This window comes from Lemur catta, chromosome 10, assembly GCF_020740605.2.
Source record: "Lemur catta isolate mLemCat1 chromosome 10, mLemCat1.pri, whole genome shotgun sequence".
NCBI lineage: Eukaryota > Metazoa > Chordata > Mammalia > Primates > Lemuridae > Lemur > Lemur catta.
This window is the reverse complement of record NC_059137.1, coordinates 34173913-34194191: the sequence shown is the minus strand read 5'-3', so window position 1 is coordinate 34194191 and position 20279 is coordinate 34173913. Positions and strand designations below refer to the sequence as shown.

At 48.4% G+C, this 20279-nt stretch overlaps 1 protein-coding gene across 1 annotated transcript in view; it reads left to right on the top strand.

The window, feature by feature from the left end:
* Positions 1-20279, top strand: part of LOC123645954 (stimulated by retinoic acid gene 6 protein-like) — a 35006-nt gene that overhangs the window by 2613 nt on the left and 12114 nt on the right. The window contains exons 2-8 of the mRNA XM_045562511.1: positions 7837-7912; positions 9729-9829; positions 12964-13094; positions 15588-15708; positions 17247-17292; positions 17828-17956; positions 19802-19872. Coding sequence (XP_045418467.1) covers positions 7837-7912; positions 9729-9829; positions 12964-13094; positions 15588-15708; positions 17247-17292; positions 17828-17956; positions 19802-19872 — 675 coding nt within the window. The remainder of the gene's footprint in view (positions 1-7836; positions 7913-9728; positions 9830-12963; positions 13095-15587; positions 15709-17246; positions 17293-17827; positions 17957-19801; positions 19873-20279) is intronic.

The following is a 20279-nucleotide window of genomic DNA, read 5'->3' as shown; positions in this document are numbered from 1 at the left end:
ATCACACGGCCAGGCTTGCTTCACCGTCATCCCTTCCTTCCCCTGCTGCTCCCACAGACAGCCTGCCACCTCATCCCCGCACGGAATTCTTAAGCCCTGCACAAGTGACCTGGTGCACAAGTTCACTGTCAAACCTTTACAAGCCCCTGCCACTCTCCTGTCTTCACTCTGTGAGTGCTCAGACAAGGTTCTTAATCTTTTGGTGCCTCAGTTTTCTCATCTGTGAAACAGGTGATAATAGTACCCCTCCCACGGGCCTGGTGTGAGGATGAATTAATTAGCATACATCCTTTCAAACATAGCTTGGCACAGAGTAGGCCCTCGAGCGATGTTAGGAAACATCACTGAGCACCTGCTGTTGCCAGAGGTTGGGCCAGGAGCTGGGCACCCTGAGCTGAGTGAGAAGGGTCCCCGCTCTCAAGGAGCTCCCCATCCAGTGGGGGACACAGACCAGTGAAAAGGCAGGGCCAGTGGACTGGCTGCCGTGCCAGTGGGCTGTGTCCCAGGCAGGCCATCCCCTCAATCCAGAAGTGACTAAACAGAGACCTATGCGTCCTCCGAGCACAGCACAGCACTTAGCAGCAGAGCCAGATGGACTCGAAGTAGCTCTTCCTGCTCAGGCCTGTTCACATGAGGGCTTCCAAGGAGGCGGCAGCTGGGGAGGGTGGCTGGGCCATTCTGGGCCCAGGTACCCTGCTTTGGGCCACCCTTCCTGCAGTACAGAAGCGTGAGACTGGTCACGGGGCCAGGCGTGGGCAGCCGCTCTGGCTACTGGTTAACCAGATGAGGGGCTGCAGTCCACTTCACGGTCAGGGGCCCAAGGCCAGGGACATCCACCTGGCTGAATGTGACAGTGCCGGCACTGTGCCGAGCTGGGGGGAGGGAAGGCAGAGGCTGTGGGGAACGGCAGAGGTTGCTGCTGCTCAGCCTGGACAAAGGCTCCCCAAATGCTCCAGGAACAAAGGAGCAGACAGGCCCAGAGTATGGCAACCAGTGAGAGTCCCCTCCCAGCTCTGCAAAAGGAAACACTCCTCCCTTTGGTCAGAGCCATCCAAAAGCAGGGAAGGGACAGAAAGAGAGAACCATTATTCTTTGGGCGTGGAGGCCAGACACTCGACCTCTCAGCACCCTGGAAGGGGGGCGTTGGATCCATTTTTAGGATCAGAAGAGTGAGGCCTGGAGAGGGGCAGGGTTTGCCCATGGCCCCACAGCTGGCAGGTCGTGGAGCTGGGCTAGCTCTCAGGTCGGCCTGGCTCCGAAGCGCACGCTTGCCCCACTGGGCCCGGCTCCCTCAGCAAGACGAAGGGCCGGCCTGGGAGGGTCAGTGTTTCCACCACTGAAAATGCGAAAATGCGCCAGTGGGGCTTCCAGGCTGCCCCATGGGGGTGGGGCAGGGGAGGGCGCAGAGGCAGTCACACCTCAGATGGGGTGGATTCCAGGACCAGGAGTGGATGAGGGTGTTTGCATCCCGGGCCGGCAGGATGTGCTGTTCAGCCGTAGGCAGGCCAAGTGCGCACAGTGTGGCCTGTGTCGCCCTTCCTTCCTTCCTCCCACCCTTCCTTCCCCCCTTCATCCCTCCCTTCCTTCCTCCCTTCCCTCATTCATTCCACAAGCACTGACATGGGTTTATTATGTACCTTGCCTCAAGTCCAGAAGCCCAGGGTGGGGGTAGGTGAGAGATGGTTGGAGTTCAAAGTTAAATAAAACATGTTTCTAGCTTTTGAAAATCCATGACCTAAAAGTAAGAGATTAGACATGAAAAGTGCCCTTATAGCATGAGGCCCACGTGGTGAGTGCTGGGAGCACTGAGGGTAAGTTCAAAGGGGCCGGGGGAGGGGTGGGGACCGGGAATGACTCTGGGTCGGAGCAGCGAGGAGGAGGCGATGTAAGGTCTGAGCCAAACTTTCCAAATGACCTCTCTTGCTGTTTACACATCCCAGCAGGTTATGGTGTTTGCAGGTCTTGCAGTGCAAAGTCACATGTTTGCTGAATGTGTCATCAAGCCAGGGGCCATCACGGGTGTATGCAGCCCCTAGCAATCATCTGACAATCAAATTTCTTTGTTTGTTTATGTTTTCCAAACGGTTGCAATTCATTAGTAGATTGTAAAATTAATTTAGTGGTTATAACCAGCATTTTACAAGATGGACTGGGACAGAATAGAAATTTGAATCGAATTAAGACTATCAAAGGGGGCTGAGCATAGTAAGGGTATTGTTTTGTGAAATTTATTAAACACACACGTGCACACACATCTGAATTGGATCATAGCTGTAATTGTGTGTTATGTGTTGTATGTAACACATACAACTGTGACTTGTAGTCAAAAAACTTAAAAACACTGATCTGGTCCAATCTCCTCATTTTACAGAGTAGGGAAAAGGACTTATGCAAGGTGGGGCGTAGGGAGAAGAGGGTAGGGTTGGACGCTGGCATTGTCCTATGTCTTTCCTCTAAACTTGTCTTTCCTCTAAGGCACAATGTTCACCTCAGTCCTCCAAACTCGGACATCCTCATTACTTTAGGCCACGCGCAGGGCCAGGGTCACTTTTGCCCAGTGGTGTGCTGGGAGATGTGTAATCACTGGCTCCCTGAAAAAAGTATGCATATGTATACATAAGTTTCTTATAAATTATACTGATATAACAGATACAGTGCACATAACTTACAGATAATAAAATATACAAGCTCTTTATTGCAAATTCCATATGGCCAATTAATTCTCACAGAATGCTTTCATTGACTTGTGCTGGCCTCGTATCTGTAGCCAACCTGTGACTGCAATGGATGAGTGAGCATAGCTTTGACATGAATGTCGGTTGACATTTTTATTTACATTAATGAGTAAGATAAATGCGAAACAACAAAGACAAGATGTAAGTTAGAACTTCACTGATTCATCAATTGACAGGAACTACTTTGCCGAATGAGATAAAAGTTTCTGAATTCTGAAAGAACGTACTCTCAATTATTTTTTGCTATCCACAATGTAACGGCTGTAAACATATGTTTTTAAATCTGCATGGTTAACATTTTCTCTGTCACTTTATAGACAATCTACAAAACAATAAATCGAGCCCTGACTGGTAGTGTTTGCCGATTTCCATGGTGTAAGCCATGGATGATGGCTGATTTAGAGATGCGGGAAGTCACTGAGCAGGAGTGGGAGGAGACGTAGGGCGGCACAGCGTGGCATAGCCCTGCCGTCACCCAGACACAACAGCTGATGGTGCATAAACGCAAGAGTGCACCTCACGGTAAAAGATAGCAACATAATTAGGAAGTGATGAGTTTTGGTTCTTTACTATCTTTGTTTTTAATATAACTTATTTAATTAAACGTTTAAACAATTTAATTTTTAACAGTGGTGGTGTTTAACGACGGGCTTGAGAAATTCCATACGGCAGGGCAGCTGATTCTTCTGAGCTGGCACAGGCCAGCCTCAGCACACCTCTGCCTCTACCTCAGGCCTCCACGGATTCTGCAGAGGCCACACGATCTGGGGGGGTCATGGGATTCACAAAGCCAGGGAAGGACTGGCGCAGAATCAGACACCCCAGTGTATGGGTTGCTGCATCGTGGGAGGCATCACATGAACGCACATGCACAGACATGCACACACACTCTGCACGCACCTCTTCCTCCTTCCCTCACCCTCCTCTGCACCGAGCAGCGGGAACCAGTCCTTCTGTGCCCACGAGGTGCCCAGCACCTGATCACTGAGCTCACTGCGCTCAATGAAAAGTCCTGGGCTGCGTGATGTTTTCTGACCTCTGCCCCTCTCTGGGCCTCAGTTTCCTGGGGGAGATTCCCATGAAATTTCATAAACATCCCCTGAGCCTCTCTGTGCCAGGCACTGGCTGGCTTTAAGGATAAGAGATGAATCAGCCGCAGTCTGGAAGGCCAGGGAATTCTAGGAGCTCTGAGCAACCATGTGAGCCACCAGCTGGGACTGGGAGGAGAGTGACGTGCGGGGGAGCTTGGTTCACCTCCCCCTGGGTAAATCATCAAACCTCTCTGGCTTCAGTTCCTCATTTTAAAAAGAGGATAATATAACCTACCTCCTTAGATTTTTGTAAGGGTTAAATTAGGTAATATAAAATAGCAGAGTGCCTAGAACATAGGGACAAACAATAAAGTGACATCGATCGATGAAAGCTACTATCATGTGTTTCATGCTATCTTTGCATCTAGTGTAACACTCACTTTTTCCAGTTTTAGGGAGTAGCTTTCATAGGGAGAAATTTTTTTCTCTGGATGGATCTTAAGGTGTTGGTTGAGCTGTAATCCTCATAGTGATGTCTGCAATTATGCCTGGGCCTAGGCTGCAGGATTTTGTGACAGTGATGGCATGGCTTTGCTGGGGAGGAGGGTGCCAGGCTGGTTGTTGGGCTGGGCACAAGCACACATGGGAGTGATGGCCTGCTTGCTGCGTGGCAGGCTATCTTGAGGGCATGCCTGGGTGTGGCAGGCTGGCTAGTTGCACAGCAGGTTCTCTGGTGGAGGGGCCACTGCCACATGAGCTGTCAGGTTGGGCATAGGTGCATTTAGGTGCAGCAGGCCAGGTGGCTGTGCAATGAACTCTATAGGGGGCAGGGTTACCGCTGGACTGGCTGCACGGCTGGGCACAGGTGTGGCAGGCTGGCTGGCTAAATGGTAGTCTCTCCTGGGGGTAGGGCTGCCACCATGCTTTCTGTTAAGCTTGGTGCAAGTATGGAGAGATGCAGGAGTCTGGCTGGCTGTGCAGTGGTCTCTCTGAGGGAACAGGCCACTGCTGTTAGGGCTGGCACATGTGCCCACAGGTGTGCATAGGTGCAAGGGTACAGGGGGTCCCCAGGGTATGCAGTGGCCTCCCCACTGTGCAGGTCTGCCTGTTCCACAGAAGACGGGTGCCACATGGGTTTAGACACTGTGATCTCCATCATTACACTGAGTCTAGGCTCCAGGCAGCTAGGCTTGTGCGGCTGCAGACACCTGTGTAGATATGATGGAATGACAGCAGGGCCTCATGGATGGACAGAGTCGGTGGCTACTGGCCCCCAGGGCAGGACACACTTGAGCAGTGGGTTTGGTTTGAAGATGACACTGTGCAGTAGCAGCTTAGGTCATGGGAGTCGGGGTACAAAGGGGATTCCTAGTGTGGGAAATGCAGCTGTGCAAACTCCCAGCAATTCTCCAAACTGGAGATTTGGGGCCTGTGAGAACTGGGAGACTCGTCTGTAGCGAAGACTGCTGGCATCCGTGGTGGTAATGGGGACCATTGAGGGTCTCCAGCTTACCTTTTCCTCATGAGATGTCCCCCCTGACTCTGAGCCAGTCCCAGTGGGGAGACAAAGTGGCAGGGGCAGGGTGTGCCATCCCCCTCTCTGTGGTGCTATCCTGGCCTTCTGTGCTCCACAGGGAACTTGTCACTGCCCCGGTGTTCTCCAGGGGACGTCCTCAGTCACTCCAGTCAAAACCTAACTGCTTATTCCTTGTATTTGTCCCATTTGTGGAGGGGGCAAGCACCAGGCACCTCTAGTTGGCCATCTTGCTGACCCTCCTAGATTTCATATTCAATTATGTTTAACTTAGTGAAATACTTGCACATTTTACCCTATCACAGAACAAATCTCACACGTTCCATGCTGTGCTGATTTCATGGATGTTTTCCCTTCAGAATGGCATTTTATTGCTTTGGGACAACATTCAGTTTTTTCTTTGAGTATGAAAACAACCCATCCATTCATTCCACATGCATTTATGGCCACCTATTTTGTGTCAGACACTGTTTTGAGCACTGGGGATAGAGTAGCAGGTGTCAAGAAACGCATCTCTGTTGTACCACACTTGGAAAATTGAGAAAAACATAAAAGAAACAAAGTAGAATGACTTTTAATCCCACCACCCAGAGATGACCACTTAACAACTCAGGGTCATATCGTTTCATAATCTTTTATTTTAACTTCTTTTTCACTTAATGATATATTATAATCACACTTTAAAGCCATTATCAGTGTTGGGCAGATCCTCTGCAGTTGACAGTGCTGTTTCACTGCTGCCCTGTAGCTGCTGTTCACTCTCCAATAAATCTGCCTGACCAGCCCAGGACCCACCAGGAAGCAGCATGAGCCTCAGAAACCAAGAAGTGGGTCTCGGTGGTCTAACTTGGACCGGCTCCAGTGCATGCTTTATCTGTTCACTACAGTGGCTGCTGGAGTGGGAGGTCAGCCCAGGCGAGCCAGGCTCCAAAGCTATGGACCCCGTGTTTAGAGTGCTGCACATAGACCCTCCTGGAGCTCACCTGCTGTGAGATGCTTCCGGACTAACTCCTGGCTCGGCCCCTGCAAGCAGGAGACAGGTCCAGCGCAAATCTGTCTAGGCAGGGTCACCCATCAAAAATAATTAAACGAGTCTGTATGTACCGACATGAGAAATTTCCTTTATTAAATGAAAACACCTAGTTTAGTCTGATCTAATTTTTGCTTAAAAACTATATAATTATGGGAGAAGAAAGGATTTTCATTTTACTACTCTATGCGCTTGTAAATATTTTGAATGTTTTACAATGAGCATGTATTACGTTTCAAATGTTATACACATATAGGAGGGAGAGCTAGAGAGAGATCAAGAGAGAGAGAGATCTCTTAGCATTCTAGTACATATATTCAGGCACCTCTCTGATTATTTCCTTAGCTGATTGATTGATTGATTGATTGATTGATAGGGTCTTGCTCTGTTACCCAGGTGGAAGTACAGTGGCAGGATCATAGCCTACTGCAGCCTCTAATTCCTTGGCTCAAGCGATCCTCCTGCCTTAACCTCCCAAGTAGCCAGGACTACAGGCAAGTGCCCCCATATGTAGGTAATTTTACTCATTTTTTGTAGAGTTGGGGTCTCACTGTGTCACCCAGGCTGGTGGCAAAGTCCTGGCCTCAAGTAATCCTCCCACCTCAGCCTCCCAAAGTACCAGGATTAGAGGCATGAGCCACTGTGCCTGGCCAGCTTATATTTTTTAAAAATAGAATTCCTAAAAATGGAATTGCTGCATTTTGAAGATTCTTGATATATATGGCAAAATTAATCCTCAGAATGGTTATATCAGGATACACTGTGACCACCAGTAAATGAATACCAACTTGTCTTAACCTTCACTAATGCTGGGTAGTTATTTTTTATAGTTCCCCCAAAACAGCATTTCATCTTAATTTCTTCTTTCATTACTAGTTCAATTTTAAGTATTTATTGAATATTTGTCTTTTTTCTTTGTTGGTGGATTACTCTTTGGATATTTTTTTTCTTACCAGTGTTTCTTTTTTGTTTGTTTGTTTTTTGAGACGAGGTCTCACTCTGTCACCCAGGCTAATTAGCAATTTCTGGAGGCTGTTTTCCTGTGAGGTTAATGATGCTTCAGTCTCAGGGCCCCTCACAGGATACTTCCAAGGCTCTGGCAGAGTGGGAGGGACCCTAGTGAACTGTTTACATGGTCATATGTCTCCCATAAAGTGTGAATAAGTAAGATATTTTTGTAGTTTTACTTATAAAGGATGCTTACGTTATACAGGCTTTGGGCTCCACAGGACCACAATCTGCCTCTGGCCGTGTCATGGGGAAATGAGGGAGTTAGTTCCAGCTGGCAAGGAAGCTGCATAGACAATCAAGCTAGAGCAAGAAATAGGAAAGAGGGTTAATCCCCTTAGGGTGAGCAGGTGAGCAGCATTGGCTCTGAGAAAGTGAAGTTAAAAAAGACCAGTTTGGCCAAACAAGCCAAACTCCCGACCGTGATGTTCAAGGCTAAAGGGTCAACGACTGCAGCAGTGATGGTGGATGTGAACGTGATTTTTGGCCACTTTTCAGGACCAGGCAGCTAAACGGCAGTTGTGCCAGCTTGGTGGACATGGAGCTCTTCCTCCATTATTCCCTCATCCCGTCGGTAAGTAAAGGCAGGGGAGAGGCGAGGAGGCGCGGCAGGGGAGCTAGGCTGCTGCCACACACGGGCTCCCAAAGAGACCTGAGTAGGTCGGGGGAGAAACACCAGCTGAGTCTCCTTCTAAAACCTCGTACATTATGCACCAATGACATAGGCAGAAGGCGGTTTTTAAGGGCACAAGAGTCAGGGATACTGGCTTTTAGAGGAGTCAAAGAAGGCTTTTCTGAGGAAGTAACAACAGAGCTGAGGTCAGCTGGGATATAAAGTTAAGAATTTCAGCCAGAGGGGACAGCATGTGCAAAGGAGGAGGGTAGAAGACAGAGTTTGGGGAGCTGAGAAGGCCAGCGTGACGGGGTGGAGAATTGAGGCGGAGAACTCTGGGGACGTGGGGGGCAGGCCAGGCAGAGCCCTGCAGGGCTCTGTGTTAAGGAGTTTTGCCTTCAGCTAAGTACAACGGGAAGAAGTGGAAGTGTGTCCAGCAGAAGGTGGTGCAATCAGATTTATATTTTTAAAAGATCACTCTGGTTGCAGTGTGGACATCAGGTTAGAGGCAGGTAAAAGAGGAGGCAGGAAGGCCAATTAAGAGACTGTGGAAGGGGTCCAGGTGAGAGGTGATTTAGCTCATCCTAGAACATGGTGGGCAACTCCAGAAGTTCAGGAGGTGAAAACGACAGGACTTCCTAATGGGTTGAGTAGGGAGGTTAGGGGGAGGGAGGGGTGCCGAGGATGACTCTTGGGTTTCTAGCTTGCACAGCTGGAAGGATGATGGTAGCTGCCATTCAGTAGTGAAGGAAAATGAGAAGAGATCCAGGTTTGGGGTAGATGAAGGAACAGGGCAGGGAGGAAAATCGTGAGTTCCATTTAAGATGTTCTGAAGCTTTTGATAAAAGCTTTGAGAGGCTTTTAACTCATTAAAAAGAAATGTCAGCTGTGTAGTTGGATGTACAGTTCTGAAGTTCATGGTCAAGGCCTGGGCTGCAGATTCAAGTTTGTGAGTCTGCTGTGTGTTGATGGCCATGAAAAGCACGGATGTGGGTGAGATCACCAAGGAAGAGAAGGCCAGGCGAGGAGAGGCATGACCCTGGGACTGAGCTATGAGGAACTCCAAATCCAGGGGTGAGGTAAAGAACGATCCAGCAAAGAAGACTGAGAAGTAGTGGAGGAAACCAGAAACGCATGGTTGATGGAGGCCAAGGGAAGAGAATGCTTAGAAGAGAAGGAAGTGGTCAACTCTGTGGGGTGCTGCGGAGAGAGCAAGCCAGGTTTGGGCTCATAGTATACATGGGATGGAGCCACAAAATGGTCATTCGTGTCCTTGGCCATAGTTGTTTCGTCGGGGTGATGGGGATAGAATCCAGTTAGGGGGTTCAGGAGCCCATGAGAAGAGATGGAGACAGCAAGTGTAGACAAGTCTCAAGAAGTTTCTGGTAAAGGGAAGAGAGAGAAAGGGCATCAAGTGTGAGAGAACAGGACTGAATCCGCAGGGAAAAAGCACAGAAGGATTTGCAACTTGACGGTTATAGGAATAACTGTTTTTATAGATGAGGAAAGCAGGTTCAGGGAAGTTAAGTCTCCCTCCCAGCCAGTGTGTGAGAGAGACTAGATTTGAACCTACATCTGTGCAGGGCAGCACAAAGGAAAGCTCAGCGCAGAACGTTCTGGTAGCTCAAGGGTCCACGCAGCCAGCTCCCTGACTCTGGAGTTTGAGGTGTCACGGACAGTCTGAGCTCTCTGCGCACCCACACATTCACTGTCAGCGAGGCCTAGGGCCACGCTGGGGATGAACCTGCCCACTGACTCTCATCTTCTCTGCTTCCAGCTTGCCATAATTTTGGTCCTGTCTTTCCTCCAAAGACGAGAGCAGCATAGACAGAGGGATGATACCTCTTACCTCCTGGGAAACCACTTTGGAATCATCGTGTGAGTTGAGTTGGGGGTCAACCCCTAAACCTTGGGGAGGTACCCTGTGGTCGGTGTCAACATCACTGACAAGGCAGGTAGCTCCCAGGACCCACCCCCACCTCTACCCCACCACGCACAGCCCTGCCCCTCCCTGCCCCAACCCAACCAAAGCTCTCAGAGTTCAGAATTGGCTTCCAAGCCACTGCAGCCCTCAGCGCCCAGGGCTGCCCCATATGCTTAAAGCATCTCGAGGAGACGCAGACCACTATGGCAGAGGCCTTCCCACACTCAGGCCTATGGCTACCTCGGGAGGCAGGAGGGACAGAGTTCCCTGTGACTGCAGCAAGGCTCCTTCTTGAGATGGTGCCTCGAGTCACGCACAGGAGATGCTACTGGACCCGGGGAGGTTTCAGGGCCTTTCTAGCTCTGCCATTCTGAGTCTCTGCACCCCTTATTACACTCTTCCTTGAGTTCTAATTGTTCATATCTCTGCCTCATCACCCTCTAATCATCATCATCATCAGGATGCACTTATCATTCATTTCACACTGCGCATGACCCAGACACTGAACTATCTGCTTTGTCTGTGCTACTTTGACAAACCTTGTTGCCAGTCTAGCATGGTGGAGGTTTTGTCCTCATGCAATGTATAAGACAACTCAAGCTCAGAGAGGGTAAGTGACCTGCCCAAGGCCACACAGCTAACAAGTGACAAGAGCTTTAACCCAGATCAACTTGATATTCTGTCTGATCCCCCCCAGTATTATCACCTGAGCAGGCTCGAACTATGTGCATGCTGGGGTCTCGGCCTTGGGCTCTTGAGAACGGAGAGGAAGCCCACATGTCAGGACCGAGGCAAGGGATGACATGAGCTGCAGGTGAGAGATTCATTCTGGATCCCACCCACGGGGGCAGTCGGCCCTTCCCAAGCTGCCAGGTCTAAGATGCATCGGTTGAGGCACAGAAAGAGGCTGAAGCTGGTAGGTGAAGCCCTTCAGTTCTTCCCAGGGCATTTGGCACACAGGTGCCGGCACAGGACTTTATATGAAGTAGAAGGCCTGTGGAAATTACATTCAATCACTTTTAATTAAATTGATGATGGCACAATTGACTTGCTCCCTGGCCATTTTCCCATCCCCTGCTTCTCTGAGTAATTTTGGCCCACCGTCTTCACCGAGTAGTAACCTCACACGTGCACGGTACTCTGCAGCTTATAGAGCAGTTTGTTATTTGCTGCCCAAAATGAGTCTGTGATGTGAGCAGAGTAGGGGTTTCTGTCACTGTTTTAAAGATGGGGAAACTGAGTCTTATGTAGCTCTTACATGCTGTAGGTCAGGTCTTGCTTGATTAGAATTCAACTCAATCCAACAAAATGCATGTCCACAAACCTGCACTGAGTGACTACTATTTCCAAGGTCCTGTGCTAGGTCCCCAGCCCAGAGGAGTTTAGAGTTTACTAAGCAAGTAGTGACACAAAGGAAGGTGTGCTGAAACAGGGACATGCACTTAGTGCAAAGGGGACACAGATGGGGCAGCCTGATTGTGAGTGATCAAGGGGTCTTCTCAGAAGATGTGATCCTTCAGCAGAGCCTTAAGGGGAACGATGCCTGAGCCACATGGGACCCTTGCCTGCAATGCCTGGCTCTCCCTGCCTTCCTGGGTTTTCATTAAGGCCCAGTTTAAATCGACCTTTTCATGGGAAGAGGCTTTTCTCTTCTCCCAAATGCAATCGCTTACTCCGATCTAGACAAAGCTCTCTTGGTTAGAAGAAACAGATATCCACCCAAGCTTGTTTACATGAAAGGATAACAGGATTTTTTTATAAAGTTAAAGAGATCTCATAGAAAGCAATAAGACAGGACCCATGGGAACTATATCTCTTAAGATGGGAATCTGTAGGAGATTCTTTCTCTTTCCTTCTGCCCTTCTGTGTCATGGGGGCCCTCTCAACACCATTTGCCATTGTCCTCTCTGCCATCTGAGTTAGGACCTCTGTTTCCCTATAACTTTGGCTTTCCTCTGGGATTGACTCTTGTCCCAACTTGGTGTGACTTTCCAGCCCGAGGCTCTAACACCTAACTGGCTCATGTCCTCAATGTTCATAAATCCAAAATATAAGACCAGATATCTGATTGGCCCATCCAAAGACAGTTGTCACCTATAGCCCAGTCAACTGTGGCCAGGAAGGCATGATTATGCGGGGGTGGGGGGAGTGGAACTTTACTTCTACTGCCTTAGGGTTTTTCAGGTGGGCCTGAAAATTAAATTGACATAAGACAGATCAACAGGAGAAAAGCATTCAAATTTATTTAAATATAAGTTTTACGTGACATGAGATCCCTCCTAAGGAAATGAAGACCCAAGATGCAGTTAGAGTTGAACACGTGCACACTGAATTGGAGAAAGAGTAGTAAGTTGTGAAAAAGTAACTAAGTTATGTGGGGAGATTAGAAGATAAAAGTTATTTAATAAGATCTGTTCAGAGTTCTCTTGGCCTCGACTGCCTGTCCCTCGTGACAAGAATGCTGTTTCCCTTCCGTACATGGAAGACCTTTTGTACATGGGAAGTTCATCTCCTGTTTTTAAGAAATAGCAAGAAGGTCAGAGTGATCTTTTTGTACCTGCTGTTTTTTAAGTGTCTTTAACTCAAAATAGTCAATAGCCAGAGCGGTATATTTTGGAATGACATGTCACTTCCTTCTTCAATCACATGGTACCAGTGGAGCCAATGGCACCGGACCCTCATCAGGGATATTGGAAGGAAGAATTCTCAGAGAACGTGGCTGGGTGCAGGGCAGGCTCCCCCAAACCTGTCTAGGACACACTTCTTGTTTTGTCTCTTGAGTCATGCTGTCTCTATTCTAAACGAAACCTCCCCCACTTTGCTTTATGTCATGGATGCTGCTGTCCCTGCGTATGCCCCCATTAGGCTTGGAGCTCCTCTGGGCCAGAGTTTTGTCTTCCTCGCTTCAGTACCCTAAATCCATGCCGGCCCCAGGCCTGGCACAGAGGGCCCCAGGAAATGTCAGCTGCAATGAATAGTTCACTATCCCATAACCCCTCCGCAGGGTGGGAGTGCCACTTGGGAGATGACCTGTGGGAATGTTTTAGAGCCACCTACTGTCCTCACAAGCTGTTTCTGTTGTTCACAGGCCTCTGGACTTTGTGGGCACTTTTAGTAACCGATGGTCCTATGGAATCGCCTTTGGGGCCACAGCCAATAAGGTCATGTTCCTGTTCTCAGAGGGCTACCAGCCCCTGCAGGTCCCCCAGTGGGCCCAAGGTACTAGAGGCTGCCTCATGCCTGCTGGAAACTCAGCCGTGGAAATTCTTGCTCTCAGAGACCACATGGTGGGGCTCTCTGGGATTAGGGGACACATTTTGTGAACTGTCGTGTTCTTCCCAGCCTGTTACTTGCCTAGATCTATGCCTGGCTCACAAAGCCTCAAAGCTTGCTCGTGGGGCTTTCCCCCAGTTAGATTCAGAGATCTTTAGATATGATGTAACAAAGGCTCAGAGAGTAGGTTCTTCCTCACCTACCCTACAAAAGCTCTCCTGAGTCAGAGCCATAGCTGCCCCCGTGATATCAATGAGCCCTGGGACTCCTCCTCAAAGGACAATGCTTCCTTCTTTGGCCTTTGGTCTGAGGCCTCCTCTTTCCCCATGCCTCATGCTCCACCTGAAGGAGCAGCTCTAATCTCCAGGTTCAATTACCCCTAATACAACGACTCCCACACCTCTCTGTCCAGGCCAGTTCCCCATCATGGGCTCCAAGTATATATGATCCAATACCTACCAACATCTCATTAGTCTCCAGGGAAATACAAACTAAAACCAAAATGATATACAGCTACACATCCCTTGGAAGTATACCATTTGGGAAATTTTGGCAAATGTTTACATCCATGGAACTGTGACCACAATCAAGTGATGAACTCCAGAAGTCTCCTTGTTCCCTTTTCTAATCTCTCCTTTCCTCTCCTCTCTCTTCACATCCTTTTCTCCAGGCAACCACTGGTCTGCTTAGTTTGCATTTTCCAGAATTTTGTATACATGGAATCATACAGATGTACTCTGTTCCTTTCGGTCTGGATTCTTTCAGTTAGCATATTTATTTTGAGATTCATACATGTTTGCATGTATTAACAGTTTATCCTTTTTTACTGCTGAGTAGTATTCCACTATATAGATATACCACAGTTCATTCATTCACCTGTTGATGGACCTCTGGTTTATTTCCACTTTTGGCTATTGCAAATAAAGCTGCTATGACCATTTGTGTACAAGGCTTTGTATGTAACCGTGCTTCCATGTTTCATAAATGCCTAAGTAGACTGGCTGGATCATATAGATTATATGGTATAGCATGCTTTTCAAGAAACTGCCAAACTGTTTTTCAAAGTGATTGTATCATTTTAGATTATCACTATCAGTAAGAGAGCTCTGATTTCTCCACAGCCTTGCCAATACTTGGTATGGCCAGTTTTTTAAAATTCTTGGCATTTTAAGAGGTATATAAAGATTTTCATTTGCATTTTCTTAATGACTAATGATATTGAGTACACTTTCATGTGCTTATTTTGCTATTCCTATACCTTCATTTGTGAAGTGTCTGTTCAAATCATTTTCCTATTATTTAAAATTGGGGTTTTTGTTTTCTTCTTATTGAGTTTTGACAGTTCTTTATATATTCTGGGTATAAGTCCATTATCATATACATATATGAATTTCTTTTTTTTTTTTTAATTTCAGCTCTTCATGGGGGTACAAAAGCTCAGGTTATATACATTGTCCGTGTCCCTCCCATCCCCCTGAGTCAGAGCCTCAAGCGTGTCCATTCTCCAGACAGTGCTCCTGTCACTCACCATGTAGTCATACCTCCATCCCCTCCCCCGCCACCTCCCCAAGTCAGCACCTTCAAGCATGATACATATATGAATTTCAAATATTTTCTCCCAGTCTGTAGCTTGAATTTTCATGCTTCTAACAACTTTTTTAAAGAGCTGACATTTAAAATTTTGATGCAACCCAACTTACTCATTTTTTTTCTTTTATGGATCATACTTACAGTGTCATATAAGAAATTTTTGCCTAAGCTGAAGTCATGTAGATTTTCTCCTATGTGTTGTCCAAAAGTTTTTGTGGCCTTAAGTTTTGCTTGTAGGTCTATGATACGTTTTGAATTAATTTATTACATTAGTATGAGGTCTGGACTAAGTTCTTTTTTGTCTTTGGGTAGCCACATGAAGTGTTCCAGTACTATTTGCTGCAAAAGCCTGTCCTTTGCCCACTGACTTGCCATTGCACTTTCCTTGAAAATCAATTGGCTACATATGAGGGTCTATTTCTGGACTCCATTCCCTTGCATTGATCTATTTTTCTATCTTTGCACCAATACCACACTGTCTTGATTATCATAGATTAAAAACTCTTGAAATCAGGTGGTGTTAATCCTTCCATGGCCATTTTTCAAAGATGTTTTTGCTATTCTAGGTCCTTTGCATTTCCATATGAATTTTAGAATAATTTTGTCAATTTCTACAAAAAATTCTGGGATTTTGATTGGGATTACATGGAATTTATAGCTCAATTTGGGGTGAATTGTTATCTTAACAATAGTGAGTTTTCTGACCTATAAACACAATATATCTCTCCATTATTTAGAATTCCTTTAATTATTACTATTTTCTACCTAGTATTTTTAAAGGCATATAGTAATAATAGTAATAGTACTATGGTAAGGGGACTCACATTGTCTTTGGCCCTGTCTCCCCAGCCTTTGTGCTTCTGATTGGAGGCATGGAAGTCGGCCTGGCCTACTTCCCCTTCTTTGCCTGCCTCTCATCTGAGTTCCGGCTGGTTGGCTCCATCCTTGGCTTCTGCTACTCTCTGATCTGGTAAGACAGACTCTTCCTGCCTGCCCTTGCCCGACCCCACTGGTCATGGCTGAACTTTGGGCAAAGGGACAGGGAAGATCTGAGAGGTCCCCTTCGAGGACACCTCTGCCCAGGACCAAGGCCCAGGGAGGGCAGGGTGACTTGTCCAGGGTCCCATCGCAGCTCCTCCTTACGACTGCATCTGAGGATTCAGGAGGCCGCACTGGCATTCTGCCTGCCTTGCACAAGGCTGCTGGTGATTAGAATATTCCCAGAAGCCAGGGACTTCTGTAAACTGCCGAGGGAAGCTGGAGCCCGGTTAGATACTTCTCCTCAGCACTGTCGTGACTTCTCTCTTGAGCCTCAGAGAAAGCTCACGTGCCTTAGCTCGGCCTTCAGGGCCAGCACAGTCGGGCCTCTCCTTTTCTCTCCAGCCCCAGCAGTGTCTGGCACACACCTCCATCATAGTGACTCCTGCCTTCCTTCATCCATCCACATGGTCATTCAATAACCATTCTGTTACATCCCTGCTAGGAGCCAGGGAAGGCCCTCGGGGACCATGCGTCCTGGCATCTTTGTGTGCCCTATTCCCTGTGTGGACCCCCTGCCCCAGGCTATCGGACGATCCTAGGTGCTCCTGCTCCGTGGACAGTTGCTCCCACCAGATGGAGAGCAACCTTCACATTGACATCTGTGCCCCCACAGCCGGGCACCAGACCTAGCACAGAGCTGGCACCAGGGAACGTTTGTTGCCAGACTGACCCCGGGAACAGTTCTATTCTCCAGCCACTGAGGCTCAATTCCTTGCCTCCAGCTCTCTTGTGGGCTGCTTCCCCCATCCAGCATTTTCCATGGGGTCAGGGTCCCCAGGCCCAGCTCGACATGGTGATGGGCAGGGATCCCACAGGCAACTGACACACCAATGGCTACAATTCCCAAGTTTGTAGGTGACTTGCCTTTTAGAAACTTGAATGAGGTATACAGGGTTAGATGTGGAGCAACATCATCTTATCGGCCTTGGACAGGCTTTGGGCCAGGAGACAGCAGGGTAGTGGGAATCGCTCAGCAGCTTGGGTGCCACGGCTCAGGCTTGAATGCGACCAGGTATGTGTGTCCGGGGGAAAGCCTGGAGGCCCCTGAATTCAGAGCAGAGCTGCCAGACATGGTCACGCAGAGTGGCCGCAGTCGCAGTCTCAAGGCCTGGATCTTGGTCCTGGCTCTGCCCCTGTGTGTGACTCTGGACAAATCCCTTTGCCAACTCCAGGGTTCCATCGCCCACGTGAACGATGAGGAGAGGGAGGAAGCGATCTCTCTCCTCCTGCGGTGCCCTCATGGATTCTGAGATGGCATCCACATGAGGCATGAGTTTAGTGTGCACCCGCTTTGGCACAAGCGGGGCCCTGACTGGGGAGGGATGTATGTGGAGGCCTGGGAACCGGCCCTCCCACAGGGGCAGGGGGGCCCTGGGCTGGGGGGCCCTGGGCTGTTTTCACAGGGGCTGCTCCTGGGACTGTGCTGAGAGGGACCCCAGGACCCAAACCCTGATTCTGTTCCTGCAGGCTTGTTGTCACTATTCTTCAAGTCTCACAGTGTCCGCACGGGCAGGTAAGTCCCTGTTGACCTACATTTAGGGTATTTAGTCCTATCACCAGGGCCAACTTGCTGTGTGATCTTGGACAAGCCTCTGTCACCCTGTCACTCTCTGGGCCTCTGCTTCTTCATGTGTGCAGAAGGGAAGTTGGAGTCGTTTCTTCCTTCCTTCCTTCCTCCCTTCCTCCCTTTCTTCCTGCTTCTCTATTTCTCCCTCTCCCTTTCTCTCTCCCTCTCTACTTGCTCCTCTCATCTACCTACCTACCTCTGTCTATCTCTCATATTTTCCAAAAAGAGCATTTATCTTCCTAATCAGAAGAAAAACCCCATGAAAGTTGTTTTTAAAAAATAAAAAGGGGATGCCGAGACTTGAATCCAGGGCTGCTGGGCTCTGAGTCCACTGCTGGTCTGTGGTGCGGGGCTGGGGGCGCTGGGATCAGCCACTGGCTGCCAAGCCTGAGAGGACAGGCCTTGGCGGGGCAGGCTGGGGCAGGAGGGTTCCCTTTGCAGCTTCCCCTGCCTGGAGCCACCTGGTTTGCTTCTGTTGCAGTTTTTGGGGAGGTACGAGACCGTCATGTTCTACTGGCCCTCACTGCTGTGCCTTGCTTTTCTGCTGGGCCGCTTCCTGCACATGTTTGTCAAGGCTCTGAGGGTGCGCCTGGGCTGGGAGCGGCAGGCGGTGAGTACCAAGTACAAGCACTGCGTGTACCGACAGGTTTATTCCTCACAACAGCCCGTTAGGTAGCTACTATTACTACTTCTCACACTGTGGTTTTGGAAACTTGGTCGCAGAGAGATGTGAGGTTGGCCAGCTCACTTGCAGCAGAGCCAGAACTGGAACCCGGACAGCTTGGTTGCGGGGCCTCTCTCTCAACCACTGTCAAACACAGCCTTTCTGGCTTGGGGCAAACGGCTCCAGCTTGAGGTCACCTGGGCTCAGGATAGATCTTTTTCTCTCCCCTACACCCCACCATTGAGTCAGAACATGTGACACCCAGACTTGATGCCCCTGGGACTCACTTGCCACAGCTTTGGTCTCTGCATCATCTGAGTTTGAAGGAGTTGTGATTAGCTCGTTTTAGTGAGTTTGAATTTTTCCTGTTATTTGGTTATCTTTTCGAAATAAACGTGACAGTCAGGGCAAGCTAGGTTATGCTATAGTAACAAACAGCCCCCCAAACCTCAGTGGCTTAACACAATAAGGGTTTATTTCTCACTATTGTGACATGTCAATCATGGGAGTGCCTGAGGCCATGTCCTCCTCACTCTGTGACCCGGGATGACGTTGGGAATGTGAGTGATTGACACACAACAGGGAAAGACAACATGGTGAAGTACACACTAGCTTTTAAAGCTCCTGCCAATATGTCAGTTCCATTCAGATTTTACTGGACAAAGCCATCATTTGGCTACACGCACCTACAAGGGCATGGGAAGGTCTAATCCTATTATGTATTTTGAAGGTGGGGGAACCAGAATGTTTGTAAATAGCTGCAAGGCTCAGAGTCTGGGCATGATGTGCCATGCATCTGCTTAAAAGAAAAAAAAAACCAAGATAATAACACGAAAGTGGTCCAGTGAGTACATACAGCTTTAAAACTTTCCAGATTTGGAGATAGAAATTAAGGGTTTCTGTATTTCCTCCAATGACCAGAGCTGGTAAGGTACTTCTTGCAAAATACAAAAGATTATCTAAATAGATACAGTTTTCTTTATGGGGAAAAAAAGGCCATTTTGGATGCCTTTACTAGAGATGGAAGAAAAAGAAATTCTCCTTCACTATGGTGATAGCAGCCTTACTTATTGAGTGCTTGCACTGGGCAGGCATCGTGCAAGTGCTTGATAGACATTGTCTTATTTGATCCTCACGATAACCTTCTGGAAGGTGTTATTATTTTCTCCATTTACTTATGAGGCACCTGAGGGGTACAGATGTGACTTGCGTGAGGCACACAAATAGTAAGTAGCCAGTCAGGACTCTAACCAGGTCTTTTGGATTCTACCCAACACCCTGGCTACATAAGACATATAAAATTTACGCATTTAATATCTATGTAGCAAAATAGATGACTACAGTGGAAAGCTCATTGCATGTGGAGAAAACATTTCAAAATATACCATTAAAGTTTCATTTTTTAAATGCTGAAAAAATAAATGAGCAAAAGAAACTCCTAAAAAGGCTGAGATTTGGTGTTTCATTCTTGAAACAATGGCTTGAACTATGATGGGAGATCATCAGATCTGTAGGGGAAAAGTTTCACAGAACGGTGGCTGGTACAGGCAGTACTCACCAGAGACTAGGCAGGTCAGACCTCTGGTGTCTCCTGAGAGCAGGTGCTCGGTACATAGGCAACTAGACCCTGCTCCTCATGCCGAGAAGTGACACAGGTGCCTGGGAATGGCTAAATCCAGAAGAGCAACTCATACCCAACTTCCTGCCCTCTGTGACTGTAGCCCCTCAAAGAGACCAAAACCCTAACAAGAATTAGAGAGCCAAAGCCCATGCCTGCCTTCTCTGTCACAGGAAGAAAAGTCGGTTCTGGAAGCTCACCAGGCGGCGCACGTCAAGCGGCTCCTGAGAACGCCCCGCCCGCAGTAAGCGACGTTCTGTTCATTGACCGGCAGGTTTGCACCAACTCTGATGAGCGCTGACGATGGGACAGACCTGGGATGGCTGGAGGGGCCCTGCAGTGGTCAGGACCCTTGTTTGCTAAGAACAGAAACCCAGCTCAAAACTGGACTAAAGCAAGGAAATGTGTGGGCTCACATCACTGACAAGTCTGGAGCAGTCAGTTTCAGGCACGCTGGAGCCAGGGGCTTGCTGACATCATCTGAACCGGGTCTCTCTCCCTCAACCTCCCCTCGGCTCAGCTTTTACCTGTGTTGTCCTCACAGTTCAGTGAGCTTCCTCCACATGGTGGCACTCAGACTCTCCGGCTTATACCCTCCTTGTTTAAGCTCAGAAGAAAGAGAAAATTTCCTTTCCAGTTATTCAAACAAAA